This window comes from Mus caroli, chromosome 15 (genome assembly GCF_900094665.2).
Source record: "Mus caroli chromosome 15, CAROLI_EIJ_v1.1, whole genome shotgun sequence".
In the NCBI taxonomy this organism is placed as follows: domain Eukaryota; kingdom Metazoa; phylum Chordata; class Mammalia; order Rodentia; family Muridae; genus Mus; species Mus caroli.
The window spans coordinates 31,078,264-31,098,500 of NC_034584.1; the positions used below are offsets into that span (position 1 = coordinate 31,078,264).

The window sequence follows — 20,237 nt, forward strand, 5'->3', positions numbered from 1 at the left end:
TCACCATCTGTTTCTTTCTATAAAGATACTTGGAGCCGGGTGTGGTGGTGCCACCTGTAATCTTGGCACTGGGGAGGCAGAGGCAGGAGATGAGATGACTTGAGCTTGTGTTGAGTTGACATAAAACTAGCCAGCATATATGTTCTTTTAGTGAGTTGTTTTGCTTCATTTAGGTGTATACAATAATTTAGTTTGTATACAATAATATGCTTATGTTTGGATTGAGACTGTATTGAATTCTTGGATATTTTTATTATTGACAGTATATTATAGCCCAGGTAGGCCTCAGATGGCCAGTTCTCTTATCTATATGTTTCAAGTGCTGGGATTATCGGCTTCCATATTTGATTTCTTAATCAGTTTCAGAAGAACTAACAAGAACTAACATCTTTTTGTTTCCAGGTGCAGTGGCACAAACCCATAATCCCAGCACTTAGGAGGCAGAGGCAGGAGAATCTAGATTAGCCTTTGCTGCATAGCAAGTCCTTGTCTCAAGCTCGTGCACATGTGTGTGCCTGTGCACACAGTCAGGTGTAGTGGGAATGGTCTAAGCTACTCTGGCTCCTGTCAGGTCACACATTAGTACCTGCCTAGCAGCAATCTGAGTTTTCGAATAAAGATACACACACATATACACACAGACACACAGATACACACAGACAGTTCTAATCTTCCCCACAGCTAGCACACATTTCCCTCCTGTAATCCTGGCTTAATGCCCTCTAGTTCTTTATTTTATCTCTTTCGCCCTGGCTCCTTCTGGGCCGCTCCCTAATCTTTGTTGCCCATGACAATTTTCCTTCTGTAGCTCTAAATCTGATTCATCTTCTTCAGAATAATGGTGATTCCTTTCTTCCAGTTCCTCGCCAACACAATCTAAAAGTCACGCTTTCTCTCTCCGCCCAGCCATTGGCCATTGGTTCCTTTTGTTTGTTTGTTTTGTTTTTTGTTTTTTTCGAGAAAGGGTTTCTCTGTATAGCTCTGGCTGTCCTGGAACTCACTTTGTAGACCAGGCTGGCCTCGAACTCAGAAATCCGCCTGCCTCTGCCTCCCAGGTGCTGGGATTAAAGGCATGTGCCACCACTGCCTGGCCCCATTGGTTCTTTATTGATCAACCAAAAACCAGTTGGGGACAAGGACCTTCAGTGTTTGAACATGCAGATTCCCGATTAATTCAGAGCATTAGAACCACTCACTAACACTCGGGTGTGTTGGATTACTTCAGTAATCCCAGCCCTTGGGAAGTGGGTCAGGATTAGGTGCTCAGGGTCATCTACACAAAGTTGTTGAGGCCAAAACAACCCAAACAAAATGACCCCCAAAAGGTAAAAATAAAAGTAAAATAGGCAACAACATGAAAATTCTTTAAAATTCTTATTCTGTTTACCTGTCTGTCTGTCTGTCTGTCTATCCATCCATCACTCTGTGTGTGTGTGTGTGTGTGTGTGTGTGCGCGTGTGTTACCACACGTGTGGAGATCAGAGGACAACTTTAGGAGCCAATTATCGTCTTTGATTCACGTCTTGGGAATTGAACTTGTGTCATCAGTCTTGGTGGCCAGCACCCTTATCCACTGAGCTATCTCACTATCTCATATATTCTTTTTGTATTTTCACTACATCCAGAGACAGACAGAGAGACAGAGGGGTGGGGGGGGGTGGGGGAGGAGGGAGACAATGTACATGTATGGGGGTGGAGGTCAGAGAAGAACTTGTGAGAGTCCGTTTTCTCCTGCAATTATGTGTCCTAAGTTGAACTTAAGTTCTTCAGGCTTGGCAGCAAGCATCCTTAACAGCTGAGGCATCTCATGCCCACTCCCAAATATTCCTAATGAGACTTAACTAGATACTAAAAATCATTAATAAAGTAAATTTTGTGTTGTGGGTATTTATAACCATTAAGGAAAATGGATCCCCCCCCCCCCCCCCCGAGAACGACATGGAACCCTTCTCTGAAGGCTGCTGCACAGTCTTTCTAATGCATGGTCAGTGACTACCATCTCTACAGCTGTCACCTTCTGCTCCATCCTTCTCAGAGTTGGGTATCAGAAATCAAAAGAGAGGAAAATACACGTCACTTCCATGACCCTGAAAACCATCCCAGAGTGGAAGATCTTCTGCCTCCTGTCCGTGGCTCCACCTGCTGCCCTCACAGTGGCAAGGTAGGCCTTTCCGGAACAGGGGAGCGGGGCTGAGAGGCATGGGAGGTGGCTCACAGGGATACCAGGGTGAGGTAAAGGCAAGTAGCTTCACCCTCCTTAGGTTCTTCTTCTCTTCTCCTTTCTCACTGCCCCCCCCAACACACACACACACACATACTTTGTTATAGCACTAGAATTTGAACCTGGGAGCTCACACTAGACAAGAGCTGCACCCCTGAGCTATGGCTCTAGACCTCTTTAACTTTTTATTTTGAGACAGTGTTTCCCTCAGTGGTCTAGGCTGGCCTTGAATTTGTGAGCTTCCTTCCTTAGCTTCCCAAATAGCTGGGATTACAGGACTGTGCCATCAGGCCCAGCTGACCTCTTGTATAAGCTGTATCTGATAACCTTTTCTGAAAGTGCGCATTTTAAGGTCAGCATTTTTCCTCTTTCATTTTTTGCCATTCTGTCTCTTTTATTCTGATCATTTTTTAAGAGCATAGAGGATATTCTCCTCCAGGGAAGAATCCTGCCTTTTCTGGGGAGGTGCAGAGGCTGTGTTGTTGTAGAAGCCAGCTGACTGCCCACTTTGAGTGGTGTTGCAAGCACTTAGAGACCCCTCCACTCCCTGGGGCACATGCTTCTCTGGTTTTCATTCTTTGTACTTGGTCCCTATTTGGTCTTGCAACTCTCCTTTTTACCTCATGAGTTTCATGAAGATGGGGTCTGTTGGAGCTCCAAGTCCATCCAGTTCACTTAAAGTCGAATCTAGGCCTTTGAGTGCCTGCTCACCTTGTTGTTTGACAGAATGGCTACCCAAGTCTTTCCATCTTCCTGTTCTTGTCATTCTTATATTTTTGTTGTTATTGACTTGTGTTTATTTATTACATTTATTTATTTATTTATTTATTTATTTATTTATTTATTTATGTAAGTATGTAAGTACACTGTAGCTGTCTTCAGATGTACCAGAATGTATGTATGTATGTATGTATGTAAGTATGTAAGTACACTGTAGCTGTCTTCAGATGTACCAGAAGAGGGCATCAGATCTCATTACGGGTGGTTGTGAGCCACCATGTGGTTGCTGNGATTTGAACTTCGGACCTTCAGAAGAGCAGTCGGGTGCTCTTACCTACTGAGCCATCTCACCAGCCCCCTTATTATTATTTTTTAAATAGGGTTTTACTATGTAGCCCTGGACAGCCTGGTCTGAAATTCACAGGAATCTGACTGCCTTTGCCTGCCAAGTCCTGGGATTAAAGGTGTGCATCACCATCATGCCTGGCTATTTATCTTTTAAATATATATTATTTAATATTTAATATATATATATTTAATAAAATATATGAAATATAATAAATATATTTAACATATGCACACACAGTATATATGTATGTATATATACGTATATATATGTACACCTATGTGTGTATGTGTATATGCCATACTACTGTGTGCACATCAGATTTAGTGGAATGGGTTCTCTCCATCTGCCCTGTGGATTTGGGAGATAGAGCTGAGGTCTTTAGGCTTGGCAGCAAGCATGTTTACCCACTGAGCTATCTAACTGCCCCTCAGTTTTTCTAGAATCTTTGGTTTTATTTCTAAAACATTTCCATCATTCTGCTCTCTCAAATTTACCTTCGTGCACCTCTGTGCTCCTCATTAGGGGCTCACAGGTAGTGGGAAATGCTGCCATCTGTAATCAGTGAGTTCGTAGTCACTAATGGAGCACTGTGTGCTAAGTTTGTGCGTCTGTGCCCTAAACCATATGATATGGAATTCTTGACCTGGTCTTTATTTTTTACATATTTATTACTTATGTATGTGTGTTTTGCCTGCATACCACATGCATGCAGTGCCTGCAGAGACCTGAAGAGGGTGTCAGATTCCTCTGAAACTGGAATTACAAACAGTTGTGATCTGCTGTGTGGGCGCTGGGACTTGAACCTGGGTCCTCTGGAAAAGCAGCATATGTGCTTAGCCACAGAGCCATCTCTCTAGCCGCTTGACATGACTTTTAAATGGCTTATGGTCCATTGGTACAGACAGATGGGCAGCACAGTGATGCTCAGATTGCATCCCAGGAAATCCTACAAGTTAATGTTTGTTTTCCTATGAAATAAAGTCATGCTATACTGCCCAGGCTGGCCTGGAATTCTTGCTCCAAATGATTGCCTTGCCTTGGCCTCCCAAGCAGGTGGACAGTGGGTGTCCACCACTGCATCCAGCAGAGCAGGTGGACAGTGTGTGTAGACCACTGCAACCAGCAGAGCAGGTGGACAGTGGGTGTACACCACTGCATCCAGCAGAGCAGGTGGACAGTGGGTGTCCACCACTGCATCCAGCAGTGTGATTTGAACACAGTGTCAATACCTCACCTTTCCCTCTGTCTTGACCTCAGCATCAAGAGTAAAGCTGCTGTGCCTGACCTTGAGTCAAGGCTGGGGCGCCAAACCATGTGCACACGAGTACACATACATGCACACACACACACACACACACATACACACACATGCACACACGCACACATGTGCACACGATGGAGAAAAAACAAACAAAGCCAATTAATGTAATGCTACCTTTGGTGCAACGATAAAGTATTATTTTGTTTAATATTATACCTTGAAGACATGTGCTTTCAGTATTTTATGTGACAGGCTCAGAAATATGCAGAGAGCTACCTTCTGAGCAGGACATACAATTTTACTACGCAGCTCAATAAACGTACTTGAGAGCCAGTGTGATGGTAAAGGTGTCTGCTACCAATCCCAATAGCCTGAGTTGTTTCCAGAGGCCACACCACTGAGAGTTTTGTTGTTGTTGTTGGGTTTTAGATTTTTAAATTTTATGTGTATGAGTGTTTGTCTTAATGTATCCATATTCGTGCCTGGTGCCTGCAGGAGGTCACAAAAGAGCATCAGATCCTCTGGAACTGGAGTTAGCTACTGTGTGGGTGCTGGGGACTGAATTCAGGTGGTTTGGAAAAACAACTGGTGCAACTCTTAACATCTGAGGTATCTCTTCAATGCCAAAAGAGAACCGACTCCTGAAAGCTGTCCTCCGATACACACACACACACACACGCAATATATTTTCATCCTCTAAATGGAATGCATATTTCACACAGGGATATTGAAGAACTATATAAGAATTTAAGTACCCCCAGTTTCTTTCTTTAAAAAGTCTCTTCATATTTTTTTATTTTATATGTGTTTTGCCTACATGTATGTATGTGCACCATGTGCATGTCTGGTGACCAAGGAGGTCAGAAAAGGATGCAAGATCCTCCAGAGCTGGAGTTACTTGTGAGCCTGCATGCAGGCGCTGGAACTGATCCTTGGTCCTCAGCCAGAGCAGCCAGTGCTCTTTCCTGCTGAGCCATTGCTCCAGCCCCACTACCCCAGTGTCTCCTCAGCTCCTTTAACCGCTAAGCTGTGCCACTTGTATTCGTTTTCTAACAAACTGGTTGGCTTTAAACAAGAGGAATGTGTTTTATAGTTCCAGAGGCAAGATGCTGACAACCAGGGTATTGGCAGGGCCATGGTCCTTTGAAACCTGTAGGAGAAGACCTCTCTTTGCTTTTTCGGTTCCTAGTATTGTCCTCAACTATGACAGCTGAGCTCTAGTCTCTACCTTCATCTTTAGTCTCCCTCCTCTTAGTACACTCCCCGGTAGTAAGATGTGTTCTGGGAAATTAAGTACTCCTCTGTCTAATGGCTGTCATGCCTTCCTCCTGATTTCTCTGGGTACGGAGCCTGCCCTGCTCTCCCATCGTGAATCAGCAACGGGTCTGGGACCTGATCCCGGCCACTCTGCCCTGCCAGCTCACTGGAGCCCTTTCTTTCAGTTTCTCTAAGGGTGGAGGAGGGGAGGACCACTCTTTAGTTTTCTCTGATGAGGCCTTTGTGGTTTTAATCCCAGACTGCTGTGGCCATGTCTCCTGCCACATGGGGAAAGCACACAGCCATCAGTAAGAGGAGGGGGTCAGCAGGCAGGGAGGACACACAGCCATCAGTAAGAGGGGATCTGCAGGCAGGGAGGACACACAGCCATCAGTAAGAGGGGGTCAGCAGGCACGGAGGACACACAGCCATCAGTAAGAGGGGATCAGCAGGCACGGAGGACACACAGTCATCAGTAAGAGGGGGTCAGCAGGCAGGGAGGACACACAGCCATCAGTAAGAGGGGATCAACAGGCAGGGAGGACAGGGTCTCTGAAGAGAGCAGAAACAGGAAAGTCCTCCCCAGCAGACCTGGGCCTCTTTTGCTGTTGTTGTTATTGTTGTTATTTTTGTTTGTTTGGTTTTTGTTTTTTGGAATTAGTCTAAGTTGGATGTCTGCCTGACAAACAAAACAACCCTTCCTAATCCAGCAAAGTCGTTATTCTTGTCTCTCTCAATGCCTCGGCTCTAAAAGAATGGTTGAGTTTATTGCTATTTTTATTTTAGAAACCATCACTGACATACGTGAGTTTTTGGGTATGTCCTTGGGATTAACTACAGATTTAACCCCTCAGGTTTGGTTACATCAGACACTGGAGTTCTTTTAACCCCACAGGGATCTGTTTTTTTGATCTGTTTCATTTGTTTATCTTATGCCAGTGGTTCACAGTGCATTTATAATAAAATCTGAATAGGCTGAATGTATCTCATCAAATGTGATTTATTCTTTCAGGAAACATATTCTAAAAGTAAGACAGCTAAGAAGAGGATTCCAAGGGATTATGCAGAATGGGATAAGTATGTTTTATATTTCTTTATTTAAAAGTTGTCTCTGAAAGATGCTCCACTGTTAAATGCTTTACTAATTTATAATATTATAAGCCTGATACATCAAGGGTCTCAAATTACTTTAGTAAAGTTACCATTTTATTGAACACTTCCCACCCTCTTTCTTGTTTCTTTTGAGACAGGGTCTCACAATGTAATCCAGGCTATCCTTGCTCTTCCCCACGCTCCCAGCTGCTATAATTCTAAGCAAACACCACCACATCTAGTAGTCTAAGCTCTTCTAATTTCATTTTTTTTCCATTAATAATGCCTTTTCTTTATAAAAACCAACCATAAAATAGGTTAGATTTAATTCTGCAGTTTTTGAGACAGGGTTTCTCTGTGTAACCCTGGCCATCCTTGAACTCGCTCTATAGACCAGGCGATATCTGTGAGTTCAACGCCAGCCTGGTCTACAGAGCCCGTTCCAGGACAGGGCTTAGAGTTTGTCCCAGGCATTCCATCTGCAGACACCCAGTGTGAACCTCAGAGGCAAGGAGAGCAGGACTGAGGTCATCTCTCACTAGTTTTGTACTAGTCTTCTGTTGTTGTTTCAGATTTGATGTGGAAAAAGAATGTTCAAAGATTGATGAGGATTATAAAGAAAAGACTGTCATAAACAACAAAGCTCATTTGTCTAAAATTGAGACAAAAATAGAAACAGCAGGTAAGAAGAGAAGAAGGGGCTGGTCGTTTTCCAGCCTTTTAGCTATGGGAAACGTGTCAGCCAAGGAGGTGCTGTCCTTGAGCACTACTGATTTCCATGAACATTTATAGGCTTTTGCCCAGAGTTGACCACTCCTAACAAGTTTATTTCTAGCTTTTATTAATCAATTTTGTTTGAGATAGAATTTCATGTAGCCCAGGTTGGCCTTGAACTCACCATAGCTTGACCTTGGACTTCTGGTATTCCTGCCTACATTAGCTAAGTCCTGGGGTTAGAAGTGTATAACACTGTACCTGGTTTTAATAATGAAGTTTGTAAGACTTCAAAACATAAACCTATTTTTTCTTAGAATATTTTTTTGTTTTCCATTTCTTTAAAAAAAAATCTCATTTATTTTTTGCATCAAACAAAAGAAATGAGACACTTTTTCGTCTGAAGTCCAGCCTTTAAAGTAATAGCAAAACCAGCCATAAGAAAACCAATCCTAAAAAAACCAAACAAACCAAAAAAACAAAAACAAAAAACCCACATGGTTAGAAGAAAAGAAATAGCCCTAAACTCAAGAGAGCTTTTATTTTGTTTATTGAATCTATGGCTTTCTGCTTCGTTAAAACAACTCTTCTTGGGTGTGGCAGTGTAGCTCAGTGGTAGAATGCTTTTTAGGCATGCTTGAGGCCCCAGGTTCTAGTTCAGGGCCACCCTAAAAATAAAAGCACTCAAGCATTCAAGCCTTGCAAGAAATCATCTTAGGCTGTGTTTTCATGTGGGTTTATTTCTAGGTCTGACTGAGAAGGGAAAGAGTTTTCTTGCCAATCGGGAAAAGGGAAAAGGGAACGAGGCTTTCTACTCCGGGGACTATGAGGAGGCCGTGATGTATTACACCAGGTCAGTGGGTTCTCCTTCCTTGTGGCTTACGTTTGCTCTCCTAGGGGCTGGAGAGTGACTCAGCAAGTAAGCATGGGGGCTGCTCTTCCAGGGACCCAGGTTCAGTTCCTTGCATCTGCATGGCAGCTCACAACCTGCTGTAACTCCGGCTCCAGGGCATCCAGCTGGGTACCAAGCACACATGTGGTCGTAGACATATGCCAGCAAAACATCCACATAAAAAACTAGATAGGCTGTTTTGCTGTGTTGAATCCCTTAGGGATTGTACCTGTGATGTCGGGAGTTCACCCGTGCGGTCTTCTCTGTGGCTGTCCCCCTCCCCTCACTATCTTTTGAGTCTACCTATCTTCTGGGACATATCCCATGCCTTCAGTTCTTTAGAGGACTCTTCCCTGAACCCCCAGCCAAGTTACTCTTCCCTGTAACACAGCACAGCAGCTCCTCTCAAGGCTCCAGCTCAGATCCCGTGGTCTGATAGCGACGGCACCATGAGCTGCCACAGCAGAGCATACTTGATCGATTGTCCGATACTCTCACTACCCGGTAAGGCTTGGCTCAGAGCAGGCCTTCATTAGGATCTGTGAACTCTTGAAGATTATGCTGTTGTGCCAAGAAACATTTGTGAACCCCAAAAGACCACTAGGGAGCTGTTACCGATGCAATCACATTAGGGTCTCTTTATTACAAGCTCAGGTTTGGGCTCTCCTTCAACCCAGTCCTACACAGCAGAATGAGAAGGGAAGGCAGAGCAGCCTCGAACCCTCAGCAGGACAAGGTTTTATGGGAAATAGGAGCAAGTGAGGGGGTAGCCAGCCTGGCAGGCATCTAATAGAATGACTGTTGTAAGCTGACAGGTGGCTGCTCTGAAACAAGACCATGAACAATCCCCAAGGGTCTGAAAGTACATCTGAAACAACCAGACTAACCTTGATTGACTGTTGCTAGGAGGTAGCTAGGGAGTAACTCTGGGACATGGGCCAAGGACAAGCCGAGGGGTCCTTCCTGGTACTTGAGTACAGCTTAGGTTCAGCTGCAGGTCAAGTTCTCTGCCTTTTTTTTTTTTTTTCTTTTAAGTTAGAGCTGGTCCCAAGATGGAGTAGGTAAAGTGGATGAAGTTCATAAAATACTGTCACAGCCAGACTTTTAGAATCACTAATGCTAGCTGGCTATTGAGATGCACACCTTTGATCTCAGCACTGGGGGGCAGAGGCAAGAGGATCTCCGAGTTTGAGGACAGCGCAGTCTACATAGTAAGTTCCAGTCTACATTGAGAGACCCTGTCTTTAAAAAATAAATAAATAGAAGAAACACTAATCCTGCTCATAATTAAGCTCTATACAGCCTTCCCTCCTCCTTTGTAAGGAAGACTATAAATTTTAGTTTTGTTTGGTTTTTGAGGAAGTATCCCATATATCAAGCTAGCCTCAAACTCACTGTGTATTGTAGCTCAGAACTCTGGATTTCCAGTGCTCCTGCCTCCGCTCTGAGTACAGATGTATGCTACCATATGAGCCTGGATGATGCTGCTTTGATGGGGTTTGTGTTCATCTGACTGGAAGCAGAAAGGATACTTGTGGGGTTCCTTCAGCCAGCGAACAACAGCCCCGCCAGACTCATTCTCCCTCCTTTCCCTCACCCCTTTTCTCATAGTTTTATGAGCCCAGGTTGGCCTTGAACCTCCGATCCTCCTGCTTCCATCCCCCTCTAAAGGCTGAACTAACTTGGAGCCTTTTACTGTGTAGTTAAAGGTCTGTCTCAGTAGAGATGTCCCATACAGAACTGAGTTTCTGGACTCTCCTGGCGCAAGTCACACTCTTAGCTAGGGCTGCCATCACAGATACCACAGCCCCGGTAGCCTGAATAAGCCGCTTACCTCACTTTTCTAAAGGCTGGAAGTCTAAGCTCAAGGTGAAAGGTGCAAACCTAGGCTGGCAGGTGTCTGTCTTCTTCCTGTTTGCTCTCATGGTCTGTCACTCATATCTGGCTCTAATCTCTTCTTTTTATAGGATTTCAGTTTTGTTAGACTAGAGTACACACACTGAGGGCCTCATATTAAGTTACTTTTTTTTTAAAAACATTTTTTTTTTTTGTGGTGATTTTAATGACTATTTGTAATCTTGGAAGAATCTATAATCACCTGGAAGTTGGGCCCATAGACCTGCCTGTGGAGTATTATTATCTTGATTGTGTTGAGTTGGGACAACCCATCCACTATGGGTGGTGCCATTTCTTGCCAAGGATCCTAGATAGTATAGACAGAGAAGGGTGCTTAAGCGGCAGTGCACATCCATGCTTTTCTCTGCTCCCTGCTTGTGGCTATGACGATCTTCCCCACCACGATGGGCTGCATTTGAATTGTGAGCCAAAATAAGTCTTCCCACCTTAAGTTGTCTTGTTGGGGTATTTTATCATAGCAACAGGAAAAGAAACTGTGACAGTGGTCCTGGGGATTGACCCGTCAAGCACTGAACTGTGTGAATATCTCTAAAGCCTTCCATGCAGAGGTATTCATATTCTGAGACATCGTAGGTTTAGGATTTCAACATACAAATTTTAAGGGACAGAGTTCATCTCTTATACAGTCTCGATTTGTTTTCCTTACAGTTTGTACTGGTTATTTTGCATAGCTATGACCTAAGTGCCTGAGACAGCAGTTTCAGGAGGGAAGGATTTACAGTGACTTACAGTTTCTGGGATGAACTCATGTTTGGTGGCTTGGCTGGCTCTGTTACCTTGGGTCTCAAGTAAGGGTGAACAACTTGGTGGCAGGAATGAGCTTCAGGCTGCACCTGTTGGTGAGACATAGGAGGGGACCAGGACAGGGACATCTATGTAGCAGGAGTGTTTAGCTACACCGATTCATGCTCCCCGAGGGTCGCATGTTTTCAGCCACACCCCTCCAAAGGAGCTCTCTGAATTCAAAAATGCAAAACACATACACATTAGCTTAATTTTGAAATGCCTTGGCTACCTCAAAGGCTGGCGATCTTTCCTCCTTTCTCCCCCTGTGCCCAGCCATTGGCCATTGGCATCTTTATTGACTGATCAAAAAGCAATTGGGGACAAGGACCTTTAGCATTTGGACACACAGATTCCTGATTGAATCAAAGCATTGGAACCAGTCTCCAACACATCCACGCATTGGGGCGAGGGAAGAAAAGCCAAAGGCATGGTCCCTACTTCCTTCTATTAGGCTCAGCCTCTGATGTTTGCAGAGCCCCTCACCACTGTGCCACCAGCCTGTGAGGACATTTTTTACTCAAACCACAACATAACCTCAGCTGAGTTCCTCTGACTCTGACCTCCCTGTCACCAACTCGTTTCTTGTGTAGGAGCTTATCAGCCCTTCCCACCGCCATTGCCTATAACAATCGAGCTCAGGCTGAAATCAAGTTGCAGAGATGGAGCAGTGCTCTTGAAGACTGTGAGAAGGCCTTGGAGCTGGATCCTGGAAACGTAAAAGGTAAGCAGGCAGTGAGTGTCTTGTCCCAGGTCCAGCAGCCCACCTGAGGTACTTTGTGATGCTGCTTCTTTCAAAAGAAGAAATAGTAGATATGGTGGATGGAATGTTTGACCCATGGGAAGTGGCACTATTAGGAGGTGTGGCCTTGTTGGAGGAAGTGTGTCACTGTGGAAGTGGCTTTGAGGAACTATGCCTAAGCTCCACCCTGTGGAAGAGCCTGTGGAAGACAGTCTCCTTTTGCTGCCTTAGGATCCAGATGTAGGATTCTCAGCTCCTTCTCTAAGCACCATGCCTGCTTGTGCACTGCCATGCTTCCCACCATGACAATAATGGACTGTGTGCCTTTATAGGAGTTGCCTTGGTCATGGTGTCTCCACAGCAATGGAAACCCTAACTCAGCAGTGGGGAACACTGCAAACTGCAGTTGTCACCTAGTCCTAGCACATATCTTAGTCCTCTTAGCAGTCCATTACCTACTAACAATACAACTAAACCCCAAGCCCTATCATCTTATTGACTTGGCAACCACAATGTGTTCTTTATAAGGCTAAAACTACATTATATAATGAGGGAGTGTTGTGTAATTCCCAGTTATGCATTGATAGCATATTAAAACATATTTGACACACTGTTACATTTCAGAATTATTGAGCCTGATTTTTTTTCCCTTAAGATATCATTTTACTATGTAAAGTTCTCTCATATAAGGGACCAAGGGACTAGAATGGTACATTGTTAGTATTAAATGATTATAAAATTGTAAATTGAAATGTACAAAAAAAAAATACTGACACAATATGCCAAAGTGCTCAGCTCCTGACCCCTGCTGATGTAGTCACCACATGCTAAGGTAACTTTGGATTGTTTTGGTTTGGCTTAGTTTTTTGGTTTTTTTTGTTTTGTTTGTTTGTTTTGAGATAGGACCTTACTATTTTCCAATTCTCTGCCTCACTGACAAGGAACTAGGATTTAGGCCTTTCCCATAACTGACATAGCCAGCTCTGATCATCTTAGAAATAGCTGTGCAGAGCTGGGTGGCAGGGCCATGCCTGGGAGTCCAGTTCTCCGGAGGCAGACTCAGGGGGACCAGAGTTCAAAGGTCATCCTTGCCCGTACAGGGAATCCAGAACCAGCCTATGCTATTGAGACCCTGTCTCAAAACACTAAACCAAATCAAGCCAAACACAAGCAACTCTCCCACCACTACCAAACAAGACTAACTGGTTAAGTGGAGCGCACTAATGCCCTTTATCTGTCCTTGGCCAGTCAGTGCCTACAGCATCTCTACAGGCTTGTCCTAAGTTTCCAGAAACAATGAGCTAAGAGCAGTGGCGACTGAAGGAAGCCAGACGTGGTTGTTAGTGAGTGGTTCCCTGGTGCGGCAGCACGGTTGCAGGGCTTGGGAAACGGACAGAGACAGCGAGTGGCAGGGTCAGGATGTGAGACGCCCCGATTCTTACACAGAGGCTGGAGCTGCAGAGGGAGGTCAGTTCTTTTCTGACGCAGCCCCCGAGAGGAGACCCTGTATGAGTTACTTTTCTTTGCCGTGATAACGCCATGACCAAGGCAGCTTAACAGAGAAGGAGTTTGTGAGTCCATCATGGCAGAGAGGCCTGGCAGGAGGAGCAGACAGTGTAGTACCCACAGCTTTAACTGTGAGAAGGAGGTTAGGCTTTCTATGCTCAAATCACAATCCCACCGTCTGTCCACCAGGAAGGCTGCTGCACCTCCTAACCTCCCCTAAACAGCCTCACCAACTGGACCAAGTATTCGAATGCCAATGCCCATGGCGAAATTTCTCCTTCAAACCACCATGGTGCTCCTGCGTCGGTAGATAGCCCTACACCTACACACATTCAGACAGCACTAGGTGGACTCCGTCGTTTTTTGTTTTTAAAAAAAGAGTACATGAAATGAGGAGTGAGAAGCTTTTAGGAGGAAAGAATTGGAGAGAAGAGGGGAGAGGGCAGATTTGACCAAAGCATGATACGTATGCATGTATGGGAGTCTCAAGGAATTTAAAAAGCAGGCTGCTACCCAGTGAAGCGTCTTCTGGTATGGCAGGGTCGTATGTGCCATCACACGGACCTGGGGGTTCAAGCTCTGCCTGTTTGTGTCTTGTGCTGCTCATACTTCCCTTCTTGTTGGGAACTTGTTCAAACTGTGTTGACGCTCTCATGGTACATGTTAAACTATCGAGCATTTATCTCGGTACATTTTCAGCTCTCCTGAGACGAGCCACTACATATAAACATCAAAACAAGCTCCAGGAAGCTGTGGATGACCTGAGAAAGGTGCTGCAGGTGGAGCCCGACAACGACTTGGCCAAGGTAAGGATGGACAATATATTTTAAAGCCTAACTCTGTGGTTTTCTGTTTCGGATTTTCCTGATTTATTTTGGTTTTTTTTTTTTTTAAGACAGGGTTTCAGTATATACCTGTGGTTGGTCTGGAGCTCTCTATAGTTCAGACCGGCAGTGAATTTACAGAGATTCACCTGCCTCTGCCTCCCAAGTGCTGGGATGAAGGCTGTGTACACTGCCATGCCCAGCTGTTTCTGAATATATGTTAAAAATGGCATCAGTCAGGCTGGAGAGATGGCTCAGCGGTTAAGAGCACTGGACTGGCTGCTCTTCCACAGGTCCTGAGTTCTATTCCCAGCAACCACATGGTGGCTCACAACCATTTGTAATGGGATCTGACGCCCTCTTCTGGTGTGTCTGAAGACAGCTACAGTGTATCATATACATAAAATAAATAATGAAATCTTTTTAAAAAAAAAAAACAAAAAGAGGCATCAGTCTTGTTGAGTAACTTGCATTGGAGGTGAGTTCTTTGCTTTTACAAAGGTCAAATGCTCTACGGTGTTGACATCTCCTTGAGATAGGAGAAAGCAAACTGTTGAGGGAAGCATGGTTTTGATTCTAAAGAGGAACTGTCAAGACCAGGAAAGAGGAGAGATTTTGCTCTATTTGCAAATTAGTAAGCTGACTGAGTGGCACATACACAGTAGCTGTCTAGTTACTGTTTCATCGCTCGCTGTGAAGAGACACTGTGACCAAGGTAACTTAGAAAGAAAGCTTTTCATTGGGGTCTTGCCTGCAGCTGCAGAGGGTGAGTCCAGGATCATCATGGTGGGGAGTGTGGCAGCAGGCAGGCAGAAATGACTTACAGCTTTGGTTTTTGGTTTTTGGAGACAGGGTTTCTCTGTGTAGTACTGACCGGTCTGGAACTTGCTCTGTAGACCAGGCTGGCCTCAAATTCAGAGATCTGCTGATTTGACTTCCCAAGTGCTGGGACTAAAGTTGTGTGCAGAGAGTGAGAGCTTACATCTTGTCCACAACCAGCAGACAGGGAGATAAACACCTCAAAGCCAACTCCTAGTGACACACCTCTTCCAAAAACACTACACCTCCTAATCTTCACAAAACAGATCCACCAGTGAGGGACTAAGTATTCCAATATGAGTTTAGGGGCCATTCTTATTTAAACCACTACAGTATCTTAGGTCAGACAGGAGGGGCTTTTACTGAGAGTCAGCAAAGCTCCTCTTGTTCCCAAGTCCCATTTTAGTGCCGAATGAGTGTGCGTGGTGACTGAGGAACCACATTTTAGGATACCAATCCCGTACACACACACACACACACACACATGCATGCACCTGCACTCACCAATAATGTTAATAATTTTTAGAGGCTGAAGAGATGATTCAGTAGTAGTAGTTAGTAACACTTGCTGATCTTCCAGAGGACCTAAGATTGGTTCTCAGCACCCCTATCAGGCAGACTACAACTGCCTGTAACTCCAGCTGCAGGGGCTTGACACCCTCTTCTTACCTATGCAGACACCAGCATACATGTCACGTACACTCACACAAGTAAAATAATGTTAAATATTCAATGGAGGTCTGGCTCCGCTCTCACAGCCATTGCAGTACATTGAGCTCCATAGAGACAGCGCCGGGGCAAGCGCGAGCCGGACGGGCACTGGGCGACTCTGTGCCTCGTGGAGGAAAATCAACTAAACATGGGCAAAGGAGATCCTAAGAAGCCGAGAGGCAAAATGTCCTCATATGCATTCTTTGTGCAAACTTGCCGGGAGGAGCACAAGAAGAAGCACCTGGATGCTTCTGTCAACTTCTCAGAGTTCTCCAAGAAGTGCTCAGAGAGGTGGAAGACCATGTCTGCTAAAGAAAAGGGGAAATTTGAAGATATGGCAAAGGCTGACAAGGCTCGTTATGAAAGAGAAATGAAAACCTACATCCCCCCCAAAGGGGAGACCAAAAAGAAGTTCAAGGACCCCAATGCACCCAAGAGGCCTCCTTCGGCCTTCTTCTTGTTCTGTTCTGAGTACCGCCCCAAAATCAAAGGCGAGCATCCTGGCTTATCCATTGGTGATATTGCAAAGAAACTAGGAGAGATGTGGAACAACACTGCAGCAGATGACAAGCAGCCCTATGAGAAGAAAGCTGCCAANCTGAAGGAGAAGTACGAGAAGGATATTGCTGCCTACAGAGCTAAAGGAAAACCTGATGCAGCAAAAAAGGGGGTGGTCAAGGCTGAAAAGAGCAAGAAAAAGAAGAAAGAGGAAGATGATGAGGAGGATGAAGAAGATGAGGAAGAGGAAGAAGAAGAGGAGGATGAAGATGAGGAAGAAGAAGATGCTGATGAATAAGTTGGTTCTAGCACAGTTTTTTTCCTTGTCTATAAAGCATTTAACCCCCCTGTACACAACTCACTCCTTTTAAAGAAAATTGAAATGTAAGGCTGTGTAAGATTTGTTTTTAAACTGTACAGTGTCTTTTTTTTGTATAGTTAACACACTACCGAATGTGTCTTTAGATAGCCCTGTCCTGGTGGTATTTTCAATAGCCACTAACCTTGCCTGGTACGGTCTGGGGGTTGTAAATTGGCATGGAAATTTAAAGCAGGTTCTTGTTGGTGCACAGCACAAATTAGTTATATATGGGGACAGTAGTTTGGTTTTTTTTTTTCCCCCCTTTGGTTTTATTTTTGGGTTTTATTTTTTTCATCTTCAGTTGTCTCTGATGCAGCTTATACGAAGATAATTGTTGTTCTGTTAATTGAATACCACTCTGTAATTGCAAAAAAAAAAATTGCGGCTGTTTTGTTGACATTCTGAATGCTTCTAAGTAAATACAATTTTTTTTATTAAAAAAAATATTCAATGGAGAGGGGCTATATAAGTGGCTTTCTTCCTAGATGGCATAGAAAATCTCAGAACTCTGAGCACTATCTTTCACAGCACAGCACGGGTTTCAGTTTCGTCGGCATAAACTGCCCATCTACATGAGTGTCTGTATACAGAAACACCAAAAGCTCTTCAGAAGTCAGCAGGGTTAAGTGACTGCAAGGAGTTCAGGTGACTCTCTTTTCTTCTCTCTCTCTCTCTCTTCTGAGACAGGGTTTCTCTGTGTAGCCCTGGCTGTCTTGGAACTCACTCTGTAGACAAGGCTGGCCTCGAATTCAGAAATCTGCCTGCCTCTGCCTCCCACATGCTGGGATTAAAGGTGTGCGCCACCACTGCCTGGCTCCTTCTCTTTTTGTAAAATGTATTTTCTGTGTATTGGTGTTTTGCATGCATGTCTGCACCACAGGCTTGCTTGGTGCCTCAGGAGTCAGAATGAGGGCATCGGAGCTCCCAGGACTGGCGTTCCTGACAGTTGTGAGGTACCTTGTGGGTGCTGGGAATTGAGCCCAGGTCCTCTTAACCTCTGAGCTGCCTCTTCAGCCTGTTTTGTATCTATTTTATATTGTTATTCAGTATCCATTTGTTTGTTTGCTTATTTTATAGTGGGCATAGTTATTACAATCAGACAAAACTATAAATTATTATAAAAAGGAGACTAGTACGAGTTTTCAGGTTTATTCGTTTTAAAGTGACTTCTTCATATTCTTACCAGAAAGAATGATTGTGTTTTATTAAAAGGAAAACATTTAATTATGTTGCAGAAGACCTTATCGGAGGTTGAGAGAGATCTGAAGAATTCAGAGCCTGTCTCTGAGCTCCAAACCAAAGGGAAGAGGATGGTTATTGAGGAAGTTGAGAACTCGGGAGATGAAGGTGGAAAGGGAAGCGCAGATGAGCGTGAAGATGGTGGCTCGGATGAGGGTGAGGCATCTTTTTCATCCTGGTTCTGCAAACGGCTGTTTTCATCAGGCGGGGTGGTGGTGGGGGTGGTGGGTTTGTTGTTACAGAAATTGTTAGTTTCCCAAACTTGTGGTAGCTTTACCTTAAAGTCTACAGTCAAATTTAGCACTGCTTTTCTTTATAAATTTCTTTTGACATTGATTTATTTTGTGTGCTGAGTAGGGACACATGCAACATGTGGGGGGACAGAGGACAACTTGCTGAAGCCAGTTCTCTCTCTAGTACATGGGTCCTAGGATTGAATTCAGGGTGTCAGACCTGGTACCAAGCATCTTTACCTGCTGGCCAGTCTCCTCCTCCTCTTCCTCTTCCTCTTCCTCTTCCTCTTCCTCTTCCTCTCCTTCCTTGTTGTTGTTGTTATTCAGGGCCCCATTCATTGTGTAGCCCTGGCTGTTCTAGAACTCACAGAGATTCACCTTTCTCTGCCTTCAAAGTGCTGTGATTAAAGGCCATGCCTGGTTACCATCTTTCCTTAATAGAGCTTAATATTGTATTAGTTAGGGTTCTCTAGGGTAACAACTTATAGACTCTCTCTGTATGTAGAGAAAGGAGATTTATTAGAATACCTTACAGGCTGGGATCCAGCCAACCCAGCGATGTCTTCCTATGAATGAACGATCCAAGAATCCAGTAGTTGTTCAGTCCATGACACTGAATGTCTCAACTGGCCTTTAGTATCTGCTCAAATCCCTAAGAAAGCGTCTCCCATGTCAGTGCAGGGATGGGCTTGCCAGTGAGGAGAGGGCAGGCAGGCAGAGAGCAGCACCTTCCTGCTTCCATGTCCTTATAAAGGCTGCCAACAGAAGATGCTGCCCGGATTAAAGTCTGCATCTTCCCACCCAAAAGATTAGAAGGGAATCTTCCCACTTCAAATTAAGCAAAAATCCCTTAGTGGTATGTCCCATTTTTATAAAATTTTAGTTAATTTCAGAAGTTGACAACCAAGCAAAACCATCATAAATACAGTGTCCAAAACTTATTTTTTCTCTTGTATTCAGAGTTCTCGTCAACTGTTTACTCTAAAGTGGCTGTGCCTACAGGACGCCAGCCATTTGCAAGTTAACTTTAAATCTGCTCTCTCCTGAGGGGTCACGCACATGTGCTACCATGCTCAGTGTCCCGCTTATGTTTAAAGGGTTACCTTACCTACCTGCTGTGCAGTAGAGCATCACCCTGCACTCACAGCCTCCACTGACCCAGGCTCTAAAGTGAGGGATCACGTCAAGTGTGCTGCCAAGCCTGAGGCTTATCCAAGTCTCATCCACAGGTGTCTTCCCATCCATGTGGCAGGTTTTTATTATTCTAAAAGCCAGTGTCTTTCACATCACAAAGGTTTTTAATTTTGTTGAAGTTAAATTGACTCAATTTTAGAACATAATCGTGTTGTCAGTATCCTATCTGTGAATCCTCTGCCTAGTCCAAATGCATGAAGATTTTTCTTCTGTGTTTTTGTTGTTGATTTTGTCCTTGAGACAAGGTCCTACTAAGTAGTGCTGGCTGGCCTGGAGCTCCCTTTAAACTCAAATATGTCTGCATCTTTCTGCCTCCACCTCCTTCCATGGCTGGGATTAAAGGTATGCGCCACCACACCTAGCCCACTTTTCTAAGGTTCAGATCCATTTGTTGAAAACTGTCCTTACTCATTTGAATTGCCTTTACTCCATGTCAGAGAACTAATTGATCAGTCTCCTATAGACAGCAGAATTGTGGATGCCATTCTTTTGTACTGGCTTACGTGTATGTCCTCCCTGTACTACCCTGTCTTAACATGGCTTCACAGTCACCTCTTCAAGCCAAGACATGCTGCTGTGTGCTCCCTCCTGCCCTGTGAAACCCTGTGCTGTGTTGCTGTGTGCTCCCTCCTCTGTGAAACCCTGTGCTGTGCTGGTGTGTGCTCCCTCCTCCCCTGTGAAACCCTGTGCTGTGCTGGTGTCTGCTCCCTCCTCCTCTGTGAAACCCTGTGCTGTGCTGGTGTCTGCTCCCTCCTCCCCTGTGAAACCCTGTGCTGTGCTGGTGTCTGCTCCCTCCTCCCCTGTGAAACCCTGTGCTGTGCTGCTGTGTGCTCCCTCCTCCTCTGTGAAACCCTGTGCTGTGCTGCTGTGTGTTCCCTCCTCCCCTGTGAAACCCTGTGCTGTG

At 44.7% G+C, this 20,237-nt stretch overlaps 2 protein-coding genes across 3 annotated transcripts in view; both read left to right on the top strand.

The window, feature by feature from the left end:
* Spag1 (sperm associated antigen 1) overlaps positions 1 to 20,237 on the top strand; it is a 61,526-nt gene that overhangs the window by 8,128 nt on the left and 33,161 nt on the right. For both annotated transcript variants that reach the window (XM_021183224.2, XM_021183225.2), the window contains exons 4-10: positions 2,036 to 2,161; positions 6,821 to 6,885; positions 7,473 to 7,582; positions 8,362 to 8,467; positions 11,800 to 11,930; positions 14,154 to 14,260; positions 17,903 to 18,062. In XM_021183224.2, coding sequence (XP_021038883.1) covers positions 2,036 to 2,161; positions 6,821 to 6,885; positions 7,473 to 7,582; positions 8,362 to 8,467; positions 11,800 to 11,930; positions 14,154 to 14,260; positions 17,903 to 18,062 — 805 coding nt within the window. The remainder of the gene's footprint in view (positions 1 to 2,035; positions 2,162 to 6,820; positions 6,886 to 7,472; positions 7,583 to 8,361; positions 8,468 to 11,799; positions 11,931 to 14,153; positions 14,261 to 17,902; positions 18,063 to 20,237) is intronic.
* Positions 15,850 to 17,105, top strand: LOC110310350 (high mobility group protein B1). Its single transcript, XM_021183226.2, has one exon. The coding sequence runs from the start codon at positions 15,957 to 15,959 to the stop codon at positions 16,602 to 16,604; it is 648 nt and encodes a 215-aa protein (XP_021038885.1). The 5' UTR covers positions 15,850 to 15,956; the 3' UTR covers positions 16,605 to 17,105.